The 23,729-nt window shown below is 38.0% G+C and overlaps 1 protein-coding gene across 7 annotated transcripts in view; it reads right to left on the bottom strand.

Moving 5' to 3' along the window:
• Nucleotides 1-23,729, bottom strand: part of PPP3CB (protein phosphatase 3 catalytic subunit beta) — a 60,189-nt gene that overhangs the window by 21,293 nt on the left and 15,167 nt on the right. For all 7 annotated transcript variants that reach the window (XM_007963028.3, XM_007963031.3, XM_007963029.3 and 4 more), the window contains exons 2-9: nt 21,491-21,691; nt 20,670-20,794; nt 16,783-16,894; nt 13,290-13,435; nt 12,895-13,034; nt 12,712-12,789; nt 12,512-12,606; nt 9,395-9,520 (exon numbers count right to left, since the gene is read on the bottom strand). In XM_007963028.3, coding sequence (XP_007961219.1) covers nt 9,395-9,520; nt 12,512-12,606; nt 12,712-12,789; nt 12,895-13,034; nt 13,290-13,435; nt 16,783-16,894; nt 20,670-20,794; nt 21,491-21,691 — 1,023 coding nt within the window. The remainder of the gene's footprint in view (nt 1-9,394; nt 9,521-12,511; nt 12,607-12,711; nt 12,790-12,894; nt 13,035-13,289; nt 13,436-16,782; nt 16,895-20,669; nt 20,795-21,490; nt 21,692-23,729) is intronic.

The following is a 23,729-nucleotide window of genomic DNA, read 5'->3' as shown; positions in this document are numbered from 1 at the left end:
CGCCCGGCAAAAGAATTTCTTTAATAAAGAAAACTTTAAGACAAATATTCCAATTATAAAATAAGCAAAGGATTTGAAAATATATTCATCCTCAGCTGGGTGTGGTGGCTCATGCCTGTCACCCTAGCACCCTGGGAGGCCAAGGTGGGTAGACTGCTTGGGCAACATGGCAAAACCTCATCTCTATATTAAAATTTATATATATTTTATATATTAAAATGTATTTTACATATTTAAAATATTTTTATATATTAAAATGTATATTTATTTTAAAAATATGTATTTTTTTCACATTGCTGATGAAACTGTAAAATGGTACAGCTAAGGCCGGACGCAGTGGCTCACGCCTATAATCCCAGCACTTTGGGAGGCTCAAGTGGGACAATCACCTGAGGTCAGGAGTTCGAGACCAGTCTGACCAACGTGGAGAAACCCGTCTCTACTAAAAAATACAAAATTAGCTGGGCGTGGTGGTGCATGCCTATAATCCCAGCTACTCAGGAGGCTGAGGCAGGAGAATCGCTTGAACCTGGAAGGCAGAGGTTGCAGTGAGCCCAGATGGCGCCATTGCACTCCAGCATGGGCAACAAGAGCAAAACTCCGTCTCAAAAACAACAACAACAACAACAACAACAAAATGGCATAGCTGTTTTGGGAAGATCCTTAAAAGGTTTATCATAGAGTTACAATATGATCCAGCAATTTCACTCCCAGGTCTATACTCAAGAAAATGAAAACATAGGCCAGGAACAGTGGCTCACACCTGTAATCCCAGCACTTTGGGAGGCCGAGGCGGGTGCATCACAAGGTCAGATCGAGATCATCCTGGCTAACTTGGTGAAACACCGTCTCGACTAAAAATACAAAAATTAGCCAGGTGTGGTGGCGGGCGCCTGTATTCCAGCTACTCGGGAGGCTGAGGCAGGAGAATGGCGTGAACCTGGGAGACGGAGGTTGCAGTGAGCGGAGATTGTGCCACTGCACTTCAGCCTGGGTGACAGAGTGAGACTCCGTCTCGAAAAAAAAAAAAAAAGAAAAAAGAAAATGAAAACAAAACTTGCACATGCATATTCTTTGCAGCATTATTAATAAGAATCCAAAAGTGGAAATAAATGTCTATCAGCTGATGAATAAAGCAAACGAAATGTGCTATATCCATACAATAGAATACTATTCCATCATAAAAAGGAATGTTATACTGATTCATGCTACACCACAGATAAACCTTGAAAATATGGAAAGAAATCAGTCACAAAAGAGCACACACTGTGTGATTCCATCTATATGAACTGTCCAGAATAGGTGAATCTATGGGGACAGCAGATTGGTGGTTACCTAGGGTTAGCAAGGGGGGTTAGGGGAAAATGAACAGTGACTGCTAATGGGCACAGGGTTTCTCTGGAGGGGATGATGAAAATGTTCCAAAATTGTGGTAATGGTTACACAATTCTAGTATATATAAAACATGGAATTATATAATTCAAATAGGTCAACTGTATGGTATGTGAATTACAGGTCAATAAAGCTGTTATAAAAAATAAAGAAAAGTATGAGGGTATAAAACTTAAAGAGCATAGCACATTCAGAAAACTGGCTTTGCTGTGTTATGGCTATAACGCAGATAATGTGAAAGAGAAAGGCAGGAAATGAGGCTGAAGAGAAAAGTAGGGAAGGTCCGAGGATTTTGTGTGACAGGTTAAGGTTTTTCTTGAAAGCTACATGGAGCCATTTAACATATACTAAATAGTAGCTTTAAAGTATATATTTTCATCCAGAAACTTGGCTTCTGAAAGAAAGGCAAGAAAGTAATAGCGCAAAAAAAAAAAAAAAAAAGAAAAAAGTCATAGCACAGTAGTTAGAAAAAGATATCAGATGAGAGAAATGTTATTTGTTTTTTATTTAAAGATCAGATAGATTTGAATAATTTATAATAGAACTAGTACTGAGAATGTGAAGATATGGAAGATATAAATGATAAAGCAAGTTTCCTAAAAAGCAAAAGGGTAATAGAATCTAGAGACAAGTTAGACTGGCTTGAATGGAAGGGTCACTTCTTCAACAAGGGAAGAATTCAAGACGAGGGTACTGTATAAATAAGTAGAGAAAACTCCCACTAGTAATGTGTTTTCGCTAGTGAGGGAAATGGATAGAAGAAAACGTTTAAGAAAAAAATATAAAAGGAGCCAAGTGCTTATGAGCCCAGCCAAGACAATGGGAAAAAGGAAGCAGCCCATCCCATCACAGGCCCAGAAGCCTAAGAGGAAAGAATAGTTTTGGGGATGGGGCAGGAGCCCACTGACAAGAACAGCCTCAGGACAACTGCTCCCCACAGCCAGGGACTGCTCCAGCTCCAGCCACCACCTGGTGTTAAACCTCTAGGCAAGTGCAAGAGTGAATGAAGCTTGGTGGTTTCCACTTAGATTTCAGGTTGAGAAAGCCTAGGTGCCCAGGCAGAGCAGGGGCAGAGCCCTCACAAAGAGACACTACTAGGGCAGTGCCAAGGGGAAATGTAGGGCTGGATGCCCCACACAAACTCCCCACTGAGGCACTGCCTAGTGGAGCTGTGATAAAGGGCTGCTGCCCTCCAGAATGGTAGAGCCACTGGCAGCTTGCAACCTCAGTGTGGAAAAACCACAGGGACACAACTGCCCACTCAACGAAGCAGTGTGCCCAGGATGTAGGACATGGAGTCAATGATTATTCTGGAGCTTTAAGATTTAATGACTGGCGCGATGGCTCACACCTTAATTCCAGCACTTTCAGAGGTCGAGGTGCATGGATCACTTGAGCTCAGGTGTACGAGACCAACCTGGCCAACATGGTGAAACCCTGTCTCTACTAAAAATACAAAAATTAGCCAGGCATGGTGGGACATGCCTGTAGTCCCAGCTACTTGGGGGGCTGAGGCAGGGTAATCACTTTAACCCAGGAGGCAGAGGGTACAGTGAGTGAAGATCGCACCACTGCACTCCAGCCTGGGCGCAACAGAGCAAGATTCTGTCTCGAAAAGAAAAAAAAAATTAATGACTGCCTGCTGGGTTTCAGACTTGCATAGGGCCTGAACGAACCCCTTTTCTTTTAGCCGATTTCTCCCTTTTGTAACAGGAATGTTTATTTTATCCAATGCCTGTATCCTCATTATATCTTGGAAATAAATAATTTGTCTTTGATTTTACAGGTTCATAGGTAGAAGGAATTTCGCTTGAGTCTCAGATGAGACTTTGGAGTTCGCACTTTTCAGTTAAATGCTAGAATGAGTTAAGACTTTGGGGAACCATTGGCAGGGGATGATTGTATTTTGATATATCAGAAGGATATGATATTAGAGAGACCAGGGGCAGAATGATATAGTTTGGATGTTGTAAATTTCATGCTGAATTGTAATCCCCAGTGTTGAAGGTAGAGCCTGGTGAAAGGTGACTGTATCATGGGGGTGGATTTCTCATGAATAGTTTAGCACCATCCCTTTGGTACTGTCCTCACCATAGTGAGTAAACTCTTGTGAGATCTGGCTGTTTTGTAAGTATCTGGCATCTTCCCCCTTGCTCTCTTGCTCCTGCTCTCACCACGTGAAGTGCCTGCTCCCACTTTACCTTCCACCATGAGAAGTTCCCTGAGGTCTCCCCAAAAGCCAAGGAGATGCCAGTGCTATGCTTGTACAGCCTGCAGAACCATGAGCCAATTAAACTCCTTTTTTTTTTTTTTTTTTTTTTGAGATAAAGTCCCATTCTGTCACCCAGGCTGGAGTACAGTGGAGTGGAGTGATCAGCAAACTGCAGCCTTGAACTCCTAGGCGCAAGTGATCCTTTCACCTCAGCCTCCCAAAGTGCTGGGATTACAGGCATGTGCCACTGCACCTGGCCCTCTTTTCTTTATAAAATTTTTTAAAAAATGAAAATTTAGACTCTATCCTAAGCAAAATGGGAGAAAAAAACAGACTAAGGATATAAACGGTATTAGGGTTCTACTGAGAGCTCAGCTAATGTTAAAAATCAAGGGGTGGTGCCAATTCATAAGTCCGTAAAAATCTCCAGCAGCACTCTATACTGTGGCTATAGGAATGGAGAAAATGGATGGCTGGATTTGACTAGACCTAAGATGTATAGGACAAATGAAGTAGAAAAACAGAAGAGAAAGGAGTTTGAGGGTATGTTAAGAAGGGAGAGGTAAAAAGTGATTTGACTAGTAAGAAAATGACTTGGGCTGGGTACAGTGGCTCACACCTGCAATCCCAGCACTTTGGGAGGTTAAGGAGGGCGGATCACTTGAGGTCAGGGGTTCAAGACCAGCCTGCCCAACATGGCGAAACCCTGTCTCTGCGACAAACACAAAAATTAGCTGGGTGTGGTGGCACGCACTTGTAATCCCAGAGACTTGGAAGGCTGAAGCATGAGAACTGCTTGAACCTGGGAAATGGAGATTGCAATGAGCTGAGATCATACCACCGCACTCCAGCCTGGGCGACAGAGCGAGACTCTGTCTCAAGAAAAAAGAAAAAAAAGAAAGAAAGAAAATGACATACTGAAAAGCCTAGAGATTCCAATGAACATGAAGAACAGCAATAACCTGAGTAAAGGGTTGTTGTAACAAGAGTTTTCTCATTGGAGTGTGTTAATGGTACTATCTTCACCAGACTCAAAATATCCAAGTCATCTTCAACCATTCCCTAGCCTTAAATATGTAATCTTGTTAAGTCTCACTGATTCTACTTCCACCATTCTTTCGGTTTTCTCCACTCTCCATTCCTAATGCTACCAGGCCTTCATTATGTCTCTACCTGACTTCTGGTGTAACAGGTCTCCCAACCTCAAGTCTTCCTTCCAGTCCACTTCACCACAGTAATTTTTCTAAATGACGACTATAGTCAAATTCCATCTCAGTGGCTTGCCCACTATTTATCAAAGTTCCAACTTCTCTGTATGGTGATCAGTATCATCATGATCTAGCCCTAACCTTTCATTCCTTTTCCACTACTGTCCTTCATACATCCTACTCACTCATCAAATTAAACCCTCAAAGAGACCTATGATTTCTTGCTTTCAGACTCAGGCTCGGGAATTTCTCTTATCTAGAATTCTGTTGCTCATAACAAACCAGCACAATTCCACCATTCTTCAAGCCTCTGTTCAAAAGCTACTTTAATCCCTCTGACAGAAATAACCTCCTCTTTTTTTTTTTTTTTGAGACAGAGTCTCACTCTGTTGCCCAGGTTGGAGTGCAGTGACATGATCTCGGCTCACTGCAACCTCCACCTCCCAGGTTCAGGCCATTCTCCTGCCTCAGCCTCCCAAGTAGCTGGGACTACAGGCACCTGCCACCACGCCCAGCTAATTTTTTGTATTTTTAGTCAAGATGGGGTTTCACTGTGTTAACCAGGATGGTCTCCATCTCCTGACCTCATGATGCACCTGCGTCGGCCTCTCAAAGTGCTGGGATTACAGGTGTGAGCCACCGCGCCCGGCCTCTCCTCTTTTTTTGAGACAGAGTCTCGGTCTGTTGCCCAGTCTGGAGTGCAGTGGTACAATATTGGCTCACTGCAACCTCCGCCTCCCAGGTTCAAGCAATTCTCTGCCTCAGCCTCCCAAACAGCTGGGATGACAGCCGCCCGCCATCACACCCAGCTAATTTTTGCATTTTTAGTAGAGACAGGGTTTCACCATCTTGGCCAGGCTGGTCTTGAACTCCTAACCTCATGATCCACCCACCTCAGCCTCCCAAAGTGCTGGGATTACAGGCGTGAGCCACCGTGCCCCGCCCCCGAGTCACCACGCCCAGCCCATCTCAATTCCTATAAAATTAGGCTTGTCTTGGAGCACTTACCATATTACATCTTATTATCATTATTTATATATCACAGATCCCATATTAACCTGCAAAGACCCATCTTACTTGTATCTGTATTTCCTTGGTACCTTGAATAAAACACTTAAAAAAAATCTAGTAAATAAATAAATCTTCCATGTATGACCTTCTATGGAAGATCATATAACATTAGATCCTCTAGAACAGAGGTTCTAAAGGAGGGTCAATAAGTGTGAAGACTGCAAATTCATTTCAGAACTATGACCATCCTGAAAATGTTGTGAGTACACACATTTATACATCAATTTTTCTGAAGCAAAAGTCCATAATTTTTATCAGATTCTCAAAGGGGTTCTATATTAAGAAATTAATGCTTTTGGTGGTGGCTCACACCTGTAATCCCAGCACTTTAGGAGGTTGAGGCAAACAGAGCTCTTGAGGCCAAGAGTTTGAGAGCAGCCTGGCCAACATGGTGAAACCCTGTCTCTACTAAATATAAAAAAATTAGCCAGGTGTGGTACAGCATGCCTACAATCCCAACTACTCAGGAGACTGAGGCATGAGAATCACTTAAACCCTGGAGATGGACATTGCAGTGAGCTGAGATTGTGCCTGGGCAACAGAATGAGACTGCATTTTAGCCTGGTCAACTGAATGAGACTGTGTCTCAAAAAAAAAAAAAAAAAAAAAAAAAAAATTGGCTGGGCGCAGTGGCTCAAGCCTCTAATCCCAGCACTTTGGGAGGCCGAGGTGGGTGGATCACGAGGTCAGGAGATCGAGACCATCCTGGCTAACACAGTGAAACCCTGTCTCTACTAAAAATACGATAAACTAGCCGGGCGCAGTGGCGGCCACCTGTAGTCCCAGCTATTCGGGAGGCTGAGGCAGGAGAAAGGCGTGAACCCGGGAGGCGAAGTTTGCAGTGAGCTGAGATGGCGCCACTGCACTCCAGCCTGGGCGACACAGCGAGACTCCGCCTCAAAAAAAAAAAAAAAAAATTAATAAATGTTTTTATGCATACTTTTAAAATGTGAGTCTTTATTTTTTAGAAATATATTCTAAAGTATTTATAGATAGAAAAGAGTCGAGATTTGTTTTAAAATAATTGACGTATGAGGTGGGGAGTACTGGATGGGGACATAAATGATACAAGATTGGCTATGATTTGATAATTGTTGAAGATGAATAATTGGTACATAGGATATTCATATTATTCACTCTACCTTGGTGTATGTTGAGAATTTCCCAATGTAGGTTATTTTACTTCTTCAGAGACTGGGTTTTGCTATATTGTCTAGGCTGGGGTGCAGTGGCTATTCAGATGTGTGATTATTGTACACTGTATTCTCAAACTCCTGGGCTCAAGTGATCCTCCTGCCTTAGACTCCCTAGCAGCTGGGACTATAGGCCAATGTAGGAATATTTTTAGTGAAATAGAAAAGGGGTTCTTGGCTAGGTGCAGTGGCTCGCACCTATAATCTCAGTGCTTTAAAAGGCCAAGGCAGGAGGATTACATAAGCCCAGGAGTTCAAGGCTGCTGTGGGCTATGATGGCACCATTGCATGCTAGTCTGGGTGACAGAGTGAGACTCTGTCTCTATAAAAAAAAACAGTGGGAGTTCTTAGCCCCCAAAAGGGTAGAGAAACACTGCTTTCACCTAATTTTGGGATTAAATCAGCCTCTCAGGAAGCCTCTGGCTTAGGTTAATTCCTTCTCAGGAACTAGACCCAGAGTCCAACTGGCTTCTTGGAAGTAAAACAAATGTCACTTGCTGCTTTTCACACCAAAAGAAAATGTTCATTAGAATCAAGAAGTAGTCAGGCTATCTAAACAGCCTTCATGTATTAAAATAGCAAAATATGCAAAGAGTTTGAGAAGATTTTCTTACTGTGCTCAACACTGGCTAGAATTCTATTTGCACGTAATGTTAAAATCTGAGCTTTACACTTTTAGAGAGATGTGAATAATTTAGAGAAGATCTAAAGAAAAACAACAAAAATGGTCAAAAAGTTTGAATATCTCCTTGTTTATAAAAGATGATTTAGAGTGGCAACAGAAAAACTAAAGATCACTTAGTAGCAGACCTCAAATGTAGGAACACTGATAAAAGCCTACTGTTCTCCATCTTCACTTATAAGGGACCCACAGAATTCATCTTAAATTATCTCATCTCTCAAAAGGAGTTGGGCTAAATGATTGTTAAATCCACTTATGAGCTCTAAAACCCTATGATGCCCTGGTTTTTGATAGGTGCATTAGTTGAGAAAAACCTGTTATCTCTATTTCTTTCCTTGTTTAAATACTCATAGCATAAACATTTAGATTAGATATAATGAAATATTTCCTTATGTGGGACCATCAGAGAATCAAGTTAGAATCTATGAAATGTGCATTTTCCTCCTACCTTATCTTCCTGGCCCCTCCATCCTTCCCATATTACATTAAAATAGTTGAGCTCCAGTCTAGCCTGAAGGCAGGAGAGTGAGCAGGATGAATTATTTAATTCCCTTTAGTCTGATGATGCTATGATTGAACTATTTCTCATACACCAAAGATAGAAGGTTGTAAGTGTAATGCATCCCTTGCACCTAAGCCCTTAACTGGCCCCCTTCTCAAATGCTAAAGGGTAATTCTATCTCCATATTAACACTGGACCTACTGAGTAAATGAAGAACACCAAAGGCAATCTGCAGAAAACCTGTTTAACATACACAGCTTAAGTATTAATTCTGAATTTCAGAACTACAAATTGCCTTGGCAGAAGTGGCATATCTCATACAGAAAGGAACATTTTGTAATATCGAAGAGGTGAGAAAAAATAGAGGGGGATACTGAACAAAATGTTTTATAATCACGTCTGTACTCTCATACTGTCATTTTCCACATATGGAAACTGAGGCATTTTCTTATAAAAAAAATTAGCTTAAAATAGAAAAGAAGAACATGATAGGTAACAAAATCCTAATTCTATAGAACTACAAATGAAACACAGAAACAGAATTTCTTAAATAGCATTTATTTTCTCTCAAAAAGCCTATTATGTACTAACAAGTGTTCCTCTAAATTATCAGAAAGGCATCACTACTAAAATTTTATACACATTTTTTATATAAGAGAAGGAATATTGGGTTACAATCTGAATTTCTCTTTATGATTTCTCTTAAAGTACAGAACTGCTATTAAAATGACTAATATTGCTAAAATGAAGGCTACTAGATTTTCCCATGAATTTCAGTGGAATGTCCCAAAATGGTGTTAAGATATGCAGAAGGACCCATTTCAAAGCAATTTCTCCACCCCTTCATAAAAGATTTAAGCTAAAGAAAAAAAAAAAAGAAAGAAAACCCAACAGCTGAAGACATTGGGCTATTTATAAGTCTTCTCCCAGTCCCCCAGACAGCCTCACATGGGGGCTGTAAACAGCTAACTAAAATATCTTTGAGACTCTTATGTCCACACCCACTGACACAAGTAGAGCTGTAACCACAGTGAAACTAGACTTCAGTTTCCTTTAGCAAGTATGTGCCTATGATAGTAAACTGGAGTAAATGTAACAGTAATAAAACAATTTAAAAAAAAATAAAAATTATACCTTTTTCTCCAACAAACGGTAAAGACCATGTGAAGACATCCATAAAATTGGGCAACCAGTAAGGATGTGGAGAACAGTTAAACTGTCGAATATTCATCACATTATTTTCATACTTTAATACAGCAGCTGCAAGATAAGTTGAACATCGATGTAACTATTTGTAATTAGCCTTAAAAATATAAAATACATAAAAGCAGAAAAATATTAAGAGGAAGGGAGATCAGGGGTGAGTGGAATCAGGGCTGGTAGAGGGAGGAAGGAACGAATTTTTAATAATAACACACGTTTTGTTTTTAACACTGTCATGTAGAACTCTAACTATAGTCAGGTCTTCATATTACTAATGAAATTTCCAGATTATTTCCAGAATGTTTGTTTTACTTTATAATCCAATGATGAACATGCATTTTTACTAAATCCAAAATTGTGAAAACTCAGTTTTTAGAAGAAACAGATAATGGCAATGAGCAATTTTCTAGGTTTTTAAAGTTCATACAAATTGAGAATTTAAGATCTTTCTAGCTTCAGGCAACCTGAAAAGTATAGCTGAATGGTAATAAAGCAAACAAAAAAATCCCATCTATTTGGAACATTTTACTTATAAATGTATGAATGTATTTGTTTCATTTAATATGGAAAATCAGGCAAAACTACTAAAAAGAAATATTTTACTTTGTTTAGGAAAAAAACCCACTAAAACACCAAAAGAGAATATTATAACCAAATAATCCAAAGATAACATATTCATCTCAAATGCAGGTATTTAATGCTTCAATATGTTGATATAATTAAAATCTTAAATGACCTACATAGATTTCAATTACTGGTTATATTACTGATAGAACACTGGGTTAGAAGGGCTGGATTCTCATCTAAACTATAGCGCATATTAGCTGTGCAATGCTTGGTAAATTATTCAACTAATGTGTTTCTCATTTATAAAACAAGAATAATATGTCTACACTGCCTTACCACAGAGGTTTAAGATCAGACAATGCATTTCACATGAAAATACACAGAAGTATAATGTCTTGTAGATAATATTTTATGGTTACTTTTTCACTTTAATGAAAAGCACTGGAATGCAGATGTTAAATTCCAAGATTTGTAATTTTGGCTAATAAAGAATCAAAAGTAATCCTGCTACACGTTACTGTTTACTAACTTAATAAGTATTATGTTTGTTTCCCATATGAAATTTCCATCTGAAATAAAAGTATTTTAAATTATATGTTTTGACAATCAGTTCAAAGTGGGAAAATAAAGCATTTTAAATTAGCCTCAAAAATTATGAGCTGATACCAAGCTTTCAGATCTTTTGTAAGGGAGAAAAGAGAAAAATCTAGAAAATTGCTTTATGGATAGAATGAAAAATTACAAACATACCCATACAACGTAAACACTCAAACCATTAACACTATTTATGTACAGACTCAGAACTACAAAGAGACATTTGATTTTTGACAAGACAGTCAATGGTTTGAGTTTCTTTTATAAGTACTAAAAAAAAATCCATCCCTTAACTTCCTGAGTCAAACAAAGGACAATCAGTAAGGCAGTACTCAACTGGACACTGAACACTAGCTCCCTTAATACTAACAAGAGGAAATCACAGCTGAGGAATTAGAGCACTGACAGAAAGTTAAATTTAACACTTGGTTCTGTTTTTGAGAATGGAATCAGGGCAGGAGTGCAGTGGCTCAGGCCTATAATCCCAGCACTTTGGGAGGCCGAAGCAGGCAGATCACTTGAAGTCAGAAGTTCAAGACAAGCTTGGTGAACATGGTGAAACCTCATTCTGTAAAAATACAAAAATTAGCTGGGCGAGGTGGCAGGTGCCTATAATCCCAGCTATTAGGGAGGGCTGAAGCAAGAGAACCACTTGAACCCAGGACGCAGATGTAGTAGTCAGCCAAGACTGCACTACTGCATTCCACCTGGGCAACAGAGCGAGACTCTGTCTCAAAAGAGAAAAAGAGAATGGAATCAAAACTTAGATGTTTCTTTTAAAAAATGAAGTCATATTTCATAAGACATCTATAGTATAAGTTCTTGTAGCATATTCTGTACCAAAGTTATCCAGCATGCTACTGTTTGGTCTCAGGCAAATGCTTTAATCTTTTAACCATCACCTCTCATCATCCAAAAAAACTCTTCCTCTGTTCCTCTTTTGAACTTACACCATGACCCTTATTTAGCAATGACCTCATTCTCTCTCTAAATGTCCTTTTTAAAGTCTTTAACCTTCTGTTCTTTCCTCTTGGCACATCTACTCCAGTCTGATCCTGAAGCTATGGCATAGTCAACTGAATTCCAGACATGTCAAGACAGAAGAGAAGCTGGCCTCTTAATTTCATCTTCCAAAGATGTAAACTACATAAACATACCCAATCTCATCTTCCATGTCCTTGGCACACACTTAACTAGATTAAGACCCTTTGGCACTTTCTGTTAATAAATTGTATTCAAAATAAAATGAAATCCAATTACTATAGACAGGTCAAATTTTCAGGGAAGGTGGGGAAATGAAAATCACTGGAACAGAAGGCAAAGGAAAAAAGCAGTAAAAAGAAAGAGAAGAATGTATCCCTCAAATGAGATGAAGCTGGATTAATTTTTTTTTAAAAAGCTCAAATACAAAGCTTCATGGGGCAGTGATAAAGACTGTGGAGATAAAAGAAGGAAATAAGAAAGGGAAAGAGAACCTAGATCAGTGAACATAAAACAAGAAACATGATAAACTAAACAAGTAGACAGTGCAAATAAAATCATCAAAGCAGCAGCAGCTTTATACAAACAAGAAAACATCCTCAATAAGGGAAAAGATTTAAGAAAGGGGAGTTTGAGAAAATCATGTTTGGTTTTGCTTGATGCACTTAACTCAGAGTACATTCTACAAAACGGTTTTTTCGAGACAAGTTGTGGAATGAGGTTACGTATTACTTAGTTTCACATTTTGGATTTTTATTTATTGTTCTCTCCCCTCCCTTATATCTTACAGTTATTTATAAAGAATGTGGATACTAATAGTTTCAAACAACACCCTTTTTTTATTATATTAAAAGTCTATTAAAATACTAAGTTGTTTAACAATTTTTTTTATCAACAACATCTTACCTTTATTATTGTAGACATCTAAGTAATTAGGTGCCGAAAAAATTGTTATTAATGAAGGGAACCCTGTAGTTTGACTTTTTCTGTACATTCTATAGCTGCAAAACAAATAGCTTAATATGCATCGTAAAGCATCAATCATGGTTACTAAGTTTGATTTATATTTTAGGTGTTAATTTGGGTCAGGGAAACAGAATTCTTACCCTGCATCTTGAGCTTCATGAGCTCTAATAATCGATAACAAATTATTGTTTTGCAAAAATTCACACACTGCTGGATAGCTGTGGGGGAAAAAGAGTAAATTAAGTAAAATAATGGTTTTTTTGTATGAAGCATATGCTATGTTAACAACTAAAATGTGATTAATCTTGGATATTTTTCCTTACTTATAAAAATAAGAACATCCTCGAACTGTATTGTGACTAAAATGTTCCTGTGATTTTTCATTTCCAAAATCTTCAGAAGGATCGGACCATAACAAGTCACACATTGGTCCAAATGCAGGTGGCTCTTTGAATCTATCTAACTGTGAAAGAAAGAAAAGAAAGAACAGATAACTCATCACAAAGTAAGGACAAAATGTGCATAGGAAAATATACCAACTTTGAATACAGCTCATAGTACATTATTGTGAATAAACAGAAGCTATTTCCTCAAGATATCAGTATATTAATTTTTACCATTACCTAATCTTGGCAGTGAAGAGAAGTGTGAAACTTCTACTCTACTCAACAATGTACTATAAATAGAAATCAATCTTGGAAGTAAAATATATACTTACTCTCCTAATATCATCCAGTGTGTGTATTTCTGGTGAAAGTCCACCATGAACACAAAGAAACTGTTGGTTTAAAAGTGCAGCAAGAGGCAAACTATCAAAAGCTTCCATACAAGCTTCATAGACTCTTTCCGAATACTTAATTTTACCTAGGAAAACAAAAAATTAATTGAAAATTACATTACTGGTTGACCATTTTAAAAACATATATATTAGATTTTTATTTCTTGTTCTCTCCCCTCCTTTATATCTTTTAGCTATTTATAATGAAATTGAGATAGTTACAGTTTCCATTGTAAAAGGTAATAGCCCAGATAGACAGACAGACAGACAGACAGACAGATTGCAAGAAAACTACAGAGACAGTAAACAGCAAAGTGGTGGCCAGGGTTTCAGAGTGAGTGAAGGGGTGACTATAAAAAGGTAGCAAGAGAGAATTTATGGCATGATAAAACTTTTCTGTATCATGATAGTGGTAGTGGGGCAACTCTACATAGTGTCAAAAGTCACAGAAGTAAATACCACAGAGAATAAATTTTACTGCACACAATATTTTTTAAGGAAAGCATCTTCCCCTATAAGAATCAACAAAAATACGCAATGTTATCAGTCTTATGAAGACAAAATATTTGCTCTCTCTAAAATTATTCTGGATGATATGTCTTATGAAGAAAAATATTTGCTCTCTAAAATTATTTTGGATTATTCAGCAAAAATGTCATCAAGTATTATTAAAAATAAATAAGTCAAATCTCTAAAAACAGGCAAGGCACAGTGGCTCATACCTGTAATCCCAGCAAATTTAGACAGGTCAAAGCGGGGAGATCACTTGAGGCCAGGAGTTCGAGACCAGCCTAGCCAACATGGCAGAACACCATCTCTACTAAAAATATACAAAAATTAGCCAGGCATAGTGGTGTGTGCCTGTAATCCCAGAGACTCAATGGCTGAGGCATGAGAATCACCTGAACCCAGGAGGTGGAGGTGGCAGTGAGCCGAGATCACGCCACTTGCACTCCAGCCTGGGCGGCAGAGTGAGACTCTATCTCAAAAAAAAAAAAAAAAAAAGAAATCTCTTAAAAACAGCTCAACTCTTCACCTTTATCAGCCAAATAAGGCAAAATGAGTACAGTTGAGGTTAAAATCATTTTAATACGTGCTTTATTTTACTCTAAGAGTCAATGACTATTGTTATTACAGGCAAGACGACTACATCATCACAACAAAATTCAAAGTTCATCCAATTTTTCTGAAAAATAAAAGTAGCAGCATACTCGTATGTCAGAAAAGCTGAGGGGTTCCTCTTGTCTACAATGAATACTTAAAAATGGGCAGTGAAGCATGAAGCCGATATAGAAACACAAGAAAGACAAAACTCTACCAAATCAAACTATCATTTACTTTTAGAGAGATGTCATGCACTTTCCTTTGCTCCTTTATAACTTTAAATTCCTGAGTATTTTGATGAGATTTTGGTAGGTGATTTGTTATTTATCTAAGCAAAGAAAAAGAACTTAGTTCCTACTTCCTGTTTTAATACTATAACATTCAAATATTTTTAAAAACTATATATATATCCAGTACCAGAAGTTCTAAACTGGTAGTGTGCTAACGAACCTGTTTTCTAGCACTGTGGTTTAATAAAAATTCTAATTTGACTGCTTTTAGGTCAAGCATGCACTTTCCAGGACTTATCTTACTCATTTAGGTTAACTGCCTGATCCTTGACGTTTTAAGAGTATGCCACTTCTGCCACTACCCATCACTGTATTTTCTCCTTTTGCTGCAAGTCTCTACTTAATATGATCTTTAATGGATGTTTTGAGTCTCAAAATGTTGAAATTATTTCTGTTTTTAGAATTTAACTCTACTTAATACAGTCATGAATATTAATTTAAAAAGCACAAAGTCAGGCCAGGCACAATGGCTTACACCTGTAATCCCAGGACTTTGGAAGGACGACGCAGGCGGATCACTTGAGGTTAGGAGTTAGAGACCAGTCTGGCCAACATGGTGAAACCCCGCCTCTACTAAAAACCCAAAAATTAGCAGGGCGTGGTGGCGCGTGCCTGTAATTCCAGTTACTCGGGAAGCTGAGGGAGGAGAACACTTGAACCCGGGAGGAGGAGGTTGCTGTGAGCCGAGATCGCACCACTGCACTCCAGCCAGGGCGACAGAGCGAGACTGTCTCAAAAAAAAATAAAAATAATTAAAATAATTAAAAAGCACAAAGGTTTGATGTGTGAAAAAGGCCTAACCTTGTTCTGTAACATGGTTACTTACAGGTATTAGATTACCATTGCGGTAATAATTTGAGAGAGAAAAGGGATAAACATTGTAGGTTAAGAATTTCACCAACTATTGTACCTGACTAGTCTTAAAACTATGATACCAAAAAAAAAAATTTTTTTTTAAGAATTTCAATCATTAAAAGCATGATTGAAATGATCTGTAATGATAACAGGATAAATAATTTGTTAGGATCCTTCACAGGAATGCCTCAAGATTGAAGGACAAAAATCTCCAATGCAAAAAAACATTTTTTTCTTTTGGTTTTTATTTTTTCCTGTTAGAAAAAATATATATATATATGTATTTTTTTTTATATATATATGAGACAGAGTTTCGCTCTTGTTGCCCAGGCTGGAAGTACAATGGCACAATCTCAGCTCACTGCAACCTCCACCTCCCAGGTTCAAATGATTCTCCTGCCTCAGCCTCCTGAGTACCTGGGATTACAGGCATATATAACCACATCTGGCTAATTTTTGTATTTTTAGTAGAGATGGTGTTTTGCCGTGTTGGCCAGGCTGGTCTCAAACTCCTGACCTCAGGTGATCCACCGGCCTCGGCTTCCCAAAGCGCTGGGATTACAGGTGTGAGTCACCATGCCCGGCTTAGAAAAATTAATTTTAACATTAAAACTTATATATAAAACTCTAAACTACTAAGTATGTTTGTAAAAGTTAAACATAATAGGAAATTCTGAAATGAAATTTTTTTTTGTTTGTTTGTTTTTGAGACAGGGACTGACTCTATAGCCCAGTTTGGAATGCAGTGGGATGATCTCAGCTCACTACAACCTCTGATTCCCAGGCTCAAGTGATCCTCCCACCTCAGCCTCCTGAGTAGCTGGGACTATAGGAGTACACTGCCACACCCAGTTAATTTTTTTTTTTTTTTTGTACTTTTGGTGGAGACGGTGTTTCACCATGTTGGCCAGGCTGGTCTCCAACTCCTGAGCTCAGGCAATCTGCCTGCCTGGGCCTCCCAAAGTGCTGGAATTACAGGCGTGAACCACCATGCCCCACCAAAAACTTCTCAATTAAACACCATTAAATACCAAAGAGTGCTCGACAACTTCCCTCAAAGCTTTACGTGTAGACGTGAAATCTATCCTTACATGTTGCACTGTAAAGTCCTCAAAACTCTTACTACACACATAAGTCCAAAAGAATACTGAGGAAGTGAAAACATTTCTCCTGGCAGTACTCACATTCCTGCTTAAAGGTAAAATATTCAGTAAGGTGTCTGCATTCATGGTTGCCTCTCAGAAGAAATAATGTGCTTGGGTATAGAATCTTCAGAACCCATAAATATAAGACACACTGCAAAAGAAAATTTTTCTAGTGAATTTATCTTGTATTTTTGTTTAATGAAGCTGCTTGATCTTTGCTCCTTTTCCTCTATTAACTTTACCATCCCCTATTATCTTTCTTTGTCCCTTACTAAAACATAAGCACCACAAAATCACAGATCTTGTCATCTTACTCACTTTTGATTCTCTACTCCTAGAAAAGTAGCTAGCAAATAGGAGAAGAGCAATAAATATTTGTTGAATGAATGAGTCAATCTATTTAATTACTTTTGATTTACAGACTGCCCAATATAAAAACAATTAGCACGTCTACAGACGCCTATTAGTAAATAAAATAATAATGTCAAAATAACAGCAGCTAATATTTACTGAGTACTTACAATGTGTGAAGCACTATGTAATTAATTCTCCTCATTTATTCCTTAAACAACACTATGAAGTATGTAATATCATCTTTATTTTACAAATGAGAAACTGAAGCAAAGATCTTAAATAACTTGTCCAAAACCACAAAACTTCTAAGTGATGGAGACAGGATTCTGATCCCTGATCTTAAGTATTATGCCATGCTACCTAATGAAGGGAAGGTCCATGTTTCATGTTTGTTCAGTTGATTATGAATATTGCCTTACATATGGTAAGTGCTTATTATCTGAACTAATTCAATGCAAATGTAATTTTTTACATAAAAATATTATTAAACATTATAGCAGATGCTGTTCTCTAAATAGGTTTAACATAAGAGACTCACTATTTATTTGCTCAGAAAAGGAAGAACTATTTCATATGGAAATAAGCATCGTATACAATCACATGCAAAAAGAAAAAACAAACTTTTTTATTTTTAGAGACAAAGTCTAACTGTAACCCAGGTTGGAGTGGCACAATTACTGCTCACTGCAGCCTCAACCTTCTGGGCTCAAGCAATCCTCCTACCTCAGTCTCTTGAGCAGCTGGGACTTACAGGCACATGCCACAAGGCCCAGCTAAGTTTCTGTATTTTTTTGTGGAGCCAGGGTTTCACCATGCTTCCCCGGCTGGTCTCGAACTCTTAGGTTCAAGCAATCTGCCTGACTTGGCCAACCTGTGCTGGGATTACAGATGTGAGCCACCACACCCAACCAAACTTTATTGTTAATAAATTAAGGTATATTTAAACGTGTAACTATTCACACCTTCATTTTATTCAAAAGGGAAAAAAGTAATAAAATCAGGGAAATAATCTGTTCTCATTGCTTGTTTTGAGTCTTTGTTATTTTCCTTTTATAACAACAAAAGGTATTAAAAGAATCAGCTACATCCAGGCACGGTGGCTCATGCCTGTAATCCCAGCACTTTGGGAGGCCGAGGCAGGCAGATCACCTGAGGTCAGGAGTTCGAGACCAGCTTGACCAACATGGTGAAACCCTGTCTCTACTAAAAATACAAAAACTAGCCGGGAGTGTTGGTGGGCACCTGTAATTCCAACTACTCGGGAGGCTGAGGCAGGAGAATCGCTTGAACCTGGGAGGCAGAGGTTGCAGTGAGCCGAGATCACACCATTGCACTCCAGGCTGGGCAACAGAGTGAGAGTCTGTCTCAAAAAAAAAAAAAAGAGTCAGCTACAAAACAATCTTATACAAGGATATGCACACCAACTTAGTTACCAAATAAGCGTCATAAAACTGTTAATTTTATTGCTTTTGTCAAATGCCTGAAATGTTTTTGTTAGGATGGGCCATTTTCTGATTTGCCTGAAGCCTTGTGATAATTTGGGAAAAGCTGACGAGGCTAATAATCAACTATCAGCAGGAGGTAGAAGAACTCAAGATAGTAAAATTCCTAAGGGAAGCAGGACTGACGGAGTCTAGAACTTCCTTCCACTCTTGAGAATCCTAGCACACCTCAGAAAAAAAGGTATATTGGAAACACTGGAGAAGGGGATATAAACAACAGTAACCAACGTAAATTCACCAGGTAAGGTTTCAATATCTGCTAGGAAAGGTGGTTAAAAGCACATGCGGCCGGGCGCGGTGGCTCAAGCCTGTAATCCCAGCACTTTGGGAGGCCGAGACAGGCGGATCACAAGGTCAGGAGATCGAGACTATCCTGGCTAACACGGTGAAACCCCGTCTCTATTAAGAAATACAAAAAAAAACTAGCCGGGCGAGGTGGCGGGCGCCTGTAGTCCCAGCTACTCGGGAGGCTGAGGCCGGAGAATGGCGTGAACCCGGGAGGCGGAGCTTGCAGTGAGCTGAGATCCGGCCACTGCACTCCAGCCTGGGCGACAGAGCGAGACTCCGTCTCAAAAAAAAAAAAAAAAAAAAAAAAGCACATGCTTGGAGTCACATTGCCTGGCTATGCTGTTTACTAATAACACAACCTTGGGCAAGTTACTTAACCTCTCTAAGCCTCAGGTTCCTCATCTATAAAATGAATAAAACAACAGTACTTACCTCATTAATATTATTGTAAGGATTAATCAACATGTGTTCAGTGCTTAGAACATGCTTACAACATATTAAATGTGCAACACAGGTATCTATTGGTAGAAATTTGACCCCACAATTCTACCTCTAGGAATTTGTCATACAAAAATAATTGGGCAAGTATATAAAGATGCATGAATAATATGACTCATCGAAGCATCATTTGTAAAGGCAAAAAACTGGGAACATCTTCAGTGTCTAACCACAAGGAATTAATTAATTATAGTTTGTTATTAGGTGGAAAACAATGTAGCTATCGAAATGATGTTACAAGTTTATATTTACTGACTTGGAAAGATATTCGGTATAGGGATGTATGAAAAAGCAAGTTACAGACAATATTATAATATGATCCCCTTTTCATTAAAAAAAAGAAAGAAAATGTATATATTGGAAAATACATATTGTTCTACAGTTATAGAATTTTATTTATATAATTTAAAAAGATGGCAGGGCAACAAGGCTCACATCTGTAATCTCAACACTTTGGGAGACCAAGGCGGGAGGATCACTTGAGCCCAGGAGTTCAAGACCAGCTTGGGCAACATAAGAGACTTGATTGCTACAAAAAAATTAAAAATTAGTCTAGGCATGGTGGTGTGCACCTGTGGTCCCAGCTATTTGAGAGACTGGGACAGAATGATCCCTTGAGCTCAAGAGCTCAAGGCTACATTGAGCCATGCTGGTGCCACTGTACTCCAGCATGGGCCACAGAGTAAGACACTGTCTCAAAAGAAAAAAAAGAAAAAGAAAAAAGAAAAAGGAGCAAAAGGAACCATCTACTGTTAAGTGATAATCAAAAGGTCATTTTAATGCCTCAAGTTTTTAAAAACAAATTAATACTTTCCAAATACACAAAGATTCCATATGATACACTTGAGTCTTAATAGCTACATAAGGAGAAACAGAAGCACTAGGGCTCAATCAATAAAAAAATCACAATATACTTTATTTAATCAGAGAGAATTCAAGTAATCTTTTTTCACATGGTTTAACGCCTTTAGGGGCAAGAGAGATAAATAGCACTAACTTTTTAAGGCCACTAGTTAACAGGGCAATAAAGACCCCTCAGTTTGCTCAAAAATTCCACTGGGGAAAAAATGGCAATTATAATTATATAAACAGTTATCCAAACAAATTTATTTGAATTGTTTGAAAGACAGAACAGGAATAAACAGTAGCTTTTCATAAAAACTTCAGAATATGCAGAGTTATTTTAAAAAAAACCTAACACAGGTACTTGTGAAAACTAGGATTAAGGGAAAGCATCTATGTTAACACTTAACAGCAAATCAAATGACAGTTTATGATTATTACCTCTATACTAAAATAACCTCTGTCCACATAATCGCCAAGAAAAAGGTATCGTGTATTAGCAGGTGATCCTCCTACTTCAAAAAGTTTCATCAGATCAAAAAATTGGCCATGGATGTCACCACACACTGAAACAAGAAGATTATTAGACAAGGGAAAAAAATCTCTAAAATAACAAATTTTAGTTAAGTTAAAACGTATTTTACAAAAGACATAGTATAAATGCTATCAAGAAATGTCTGAGAAGGAAGTAGTCTGTGAAGAGTCATGATTAGGATGATGTGTAACCAAGTGTTCATGTGCTCAAGATCTAGAAAAAGATGTAACAGAAATAATGAAATTTGTGGTCAGTGACAAACTGTCATCTACATTTATAAAGATCATCTCTAGGACTCCAAGGATGTGTTTTAAGTTTCAAGATGACAAAATTACAATGGTGGCAGTTAAAATATCCATTCTAACTCAATACTTTCTGTTGCTCTCTAAATGGTCACTTTTGGTACCTGATATGATATCAAGGTATTTGACCCTAACAATTGAAAGCAAAGTTAAGTATTGAATCAAATTGAAGTATGGTCAATACAATTGATGAAACCTTAACAAAAGCATATTAGACTAACTTCTACACTCAGATTATTTAGAATCATGTCTATTCACTGAAAACAGGCAATCTTTTTTAAGAATGGAAAATAATTTGGAAATTCAAGATAATGTCCAAGTAATATTGATTTAGCATACAGTATCATTGAAAACAGTAAGTTTTAAATCCAGGCAACCAAACAACGACATAATAAAAATAATACCCAAAACATGAATAAGCTTACCTGTGATTGGAGCTTCTACTTCTATCATGGTTTTCTCTCTCCGAAGGATGGCAGCACCTTCGTTGATAATTCTAAGCGCAATTTCTTCATCTACTCGACCTTCTTTTACCAAGTGGTTCTTCAGAACATCAACCCTGGGTATCCCATCCAGATCAAATACTTCTTCAGATGTCAAGCGATGTGTTGGGGGAAAAGGGACAGCTGCAATTTTTTTTAATTAATAAAAAATAAGTCACCAAAAATATATTAACTTAAAAACTAATAATTGGATCTAGATAAGAATAAAAATTGTAAAGCAGAGATTTTTCTTTCTTCTTCATTTATTGGGTAGAAGTGTTTTTCTAAATAGTAAGCAAATTATACCACTTTTAAAGCTATTTATATATATATATATATATATATATATATATATATTTTTTTTTTTTTTTTTTTTTTTTTTTTTTGAGACGGAGTCTTGCTCTGTAGCCCGGACTGGAGTGCAGTGACCAGATCTCGGCTCACTGCAAGCTCCGCCTCCCGGGTTTACGCCATTCTCCTGCCTCAGCCTCCTAAGTAGCTGGGACTACAGGCGCCCGCCACCTCGCCCGGCTAGTTTTTTGTATTTTTAGTAGAGACGGGGTTTCACCGTGTTAGCCAGGATGGTCTCGATCTCCTGACCTCGTGATCCGCCCGTCTCGGCCTCCCAAAGTGCTGGGATTACAGGCTTGAGCCACCGCGCCCGGCCAAAGCTATTTATATTAACATGTTCTTTGTTGAGAATTATTAGAGAACTGAGTTGTCTCACAAAAATAAGTTCTTTCAGGATAACCAAAGCTTTTTTGTTTAAGCCAAAACATTTTTAGGCAGAACTCTCAAAATATTGTATTACAGTATTAGATATTCTTTACCTTAAATGAAGTACAAAAAATACAATTTAATGCTGGGAGTAGTGGAGCATGTCTGTAATCACAACTACTTGGGAGGCTGGGGCAGGAGGATCTCTTGAGGCCAGAAATTGGAGACCAGCTGGGGCTACACAGCGAGACACCATCTCAAAAAAACCCCACAACACTTTAATACCAAATAAGCCTAAATAGAAAGAAATCCCAAATACAAGGTGATTTACCTTATCCCTTTCTAATAAGAATATAAAAACAATGTTTTCTGACCAATTTGACTATACACTTCTAGAGATATAGACCAAACACCAGATGTTTACTTCTGAAATGTAAATTAATTTAGTAGGCTTAAAATAATAAACCATAATTTCAAAATACTGATTTTTCTCCTACCTTAATGTTTCATAAAACACTTTCATTCAAAATCTTTATGCATAAATTCGAAACCAGTGCATTCCTTATCATTGGAGTCACTTTTTGAGTCCTCTAACACACATTCTGAAAGCAAATCATCTTCATTTCCATCTAAACTGTTTGAGATACAGCACTTTTTGCATATGTGTAAAATGTTATCACTGCAAATTTATCCCTGTAATTTTTTTTTTTTTTTTTTTTTGAGATGGAGTCTTGTTCTGTTGCCCAGGCTGGAATGCAGTGGCGCGAACTTGGCTCACTGCAATCTTCGCCTCCTGGGTTCAAGGGATTCTCCTGCCTCAGCCTCCCGAGTAGCTGAGATTACAGGCATCCGCCATTATGCAAAGCTAATTTTTGTATTTTTAGTAGAGACTGGGTTTCACCATGTTGGCCAGGCTGGTGTCAGACTCCTGACCTCAGGTGATCTGCTCGCCTTGGCTTCCCAAAGTTCTGGGATTACAGGCATGAGCCACTGCACCTGGCCTATCCCTACAAATTTAACCAAAAGTTCCCATTTCATCATAGTTAAGTACTTGGTTTTTTCACTCTGCAGTACATATTTATGATTTCCATAAGAAATCACCAACTGTACTGTTTTTAAGTGATACTTGCTGAGTGGAATGGAAAACATGAATGTTTATTTCAATGGCATCTAAGCACAATTTTGAGGTCATATACCTAGGAAAAATTACTATATAGTAAGTTTTTCTTATTCCTTTTTTACTGAATCCAACAAGTAAATCTTCATGCATTCAAAATCAGCTTGGACTGAAGCAGTTTCAGGCTCTTTACTGAATAGTACTTTGCTTTGCAAAATAAAGAAAGTGAGAGAGAAATGTACATTAGGAGTGTAATAAATATAGGCTGAAATGTAAGGCAGCTCCCTCTTTTCTGAAAAAAAATTTTTTTTTTAAGTAGGCCGGGTGCAGTGGCTCACGCCTGAAACC

The sequence above is a fragment of the Chlorocebus sabaeus genome, chromosome 9 (genome assembly GCF_047675955.1).
Source record: "Chlorocebus sabaeus isolate Y175 chromosome 9, mChlSab1.0.hap1, whole genome shotgun sequence".
In the NCBI taxonomy this organism is placed as follows: domain Eukaryota; kingdom Metazoa; phylum Chordata; class Mammalia; order Primates; family Cercopithecidae; genus Chlorocebus; species Chlorocebus sabaeus.
The sequence above is the reverse complement of the archived record's forward strand: the minus strand, read 5'-3'. Positions and strand labels throughout refer to the sequence as shown.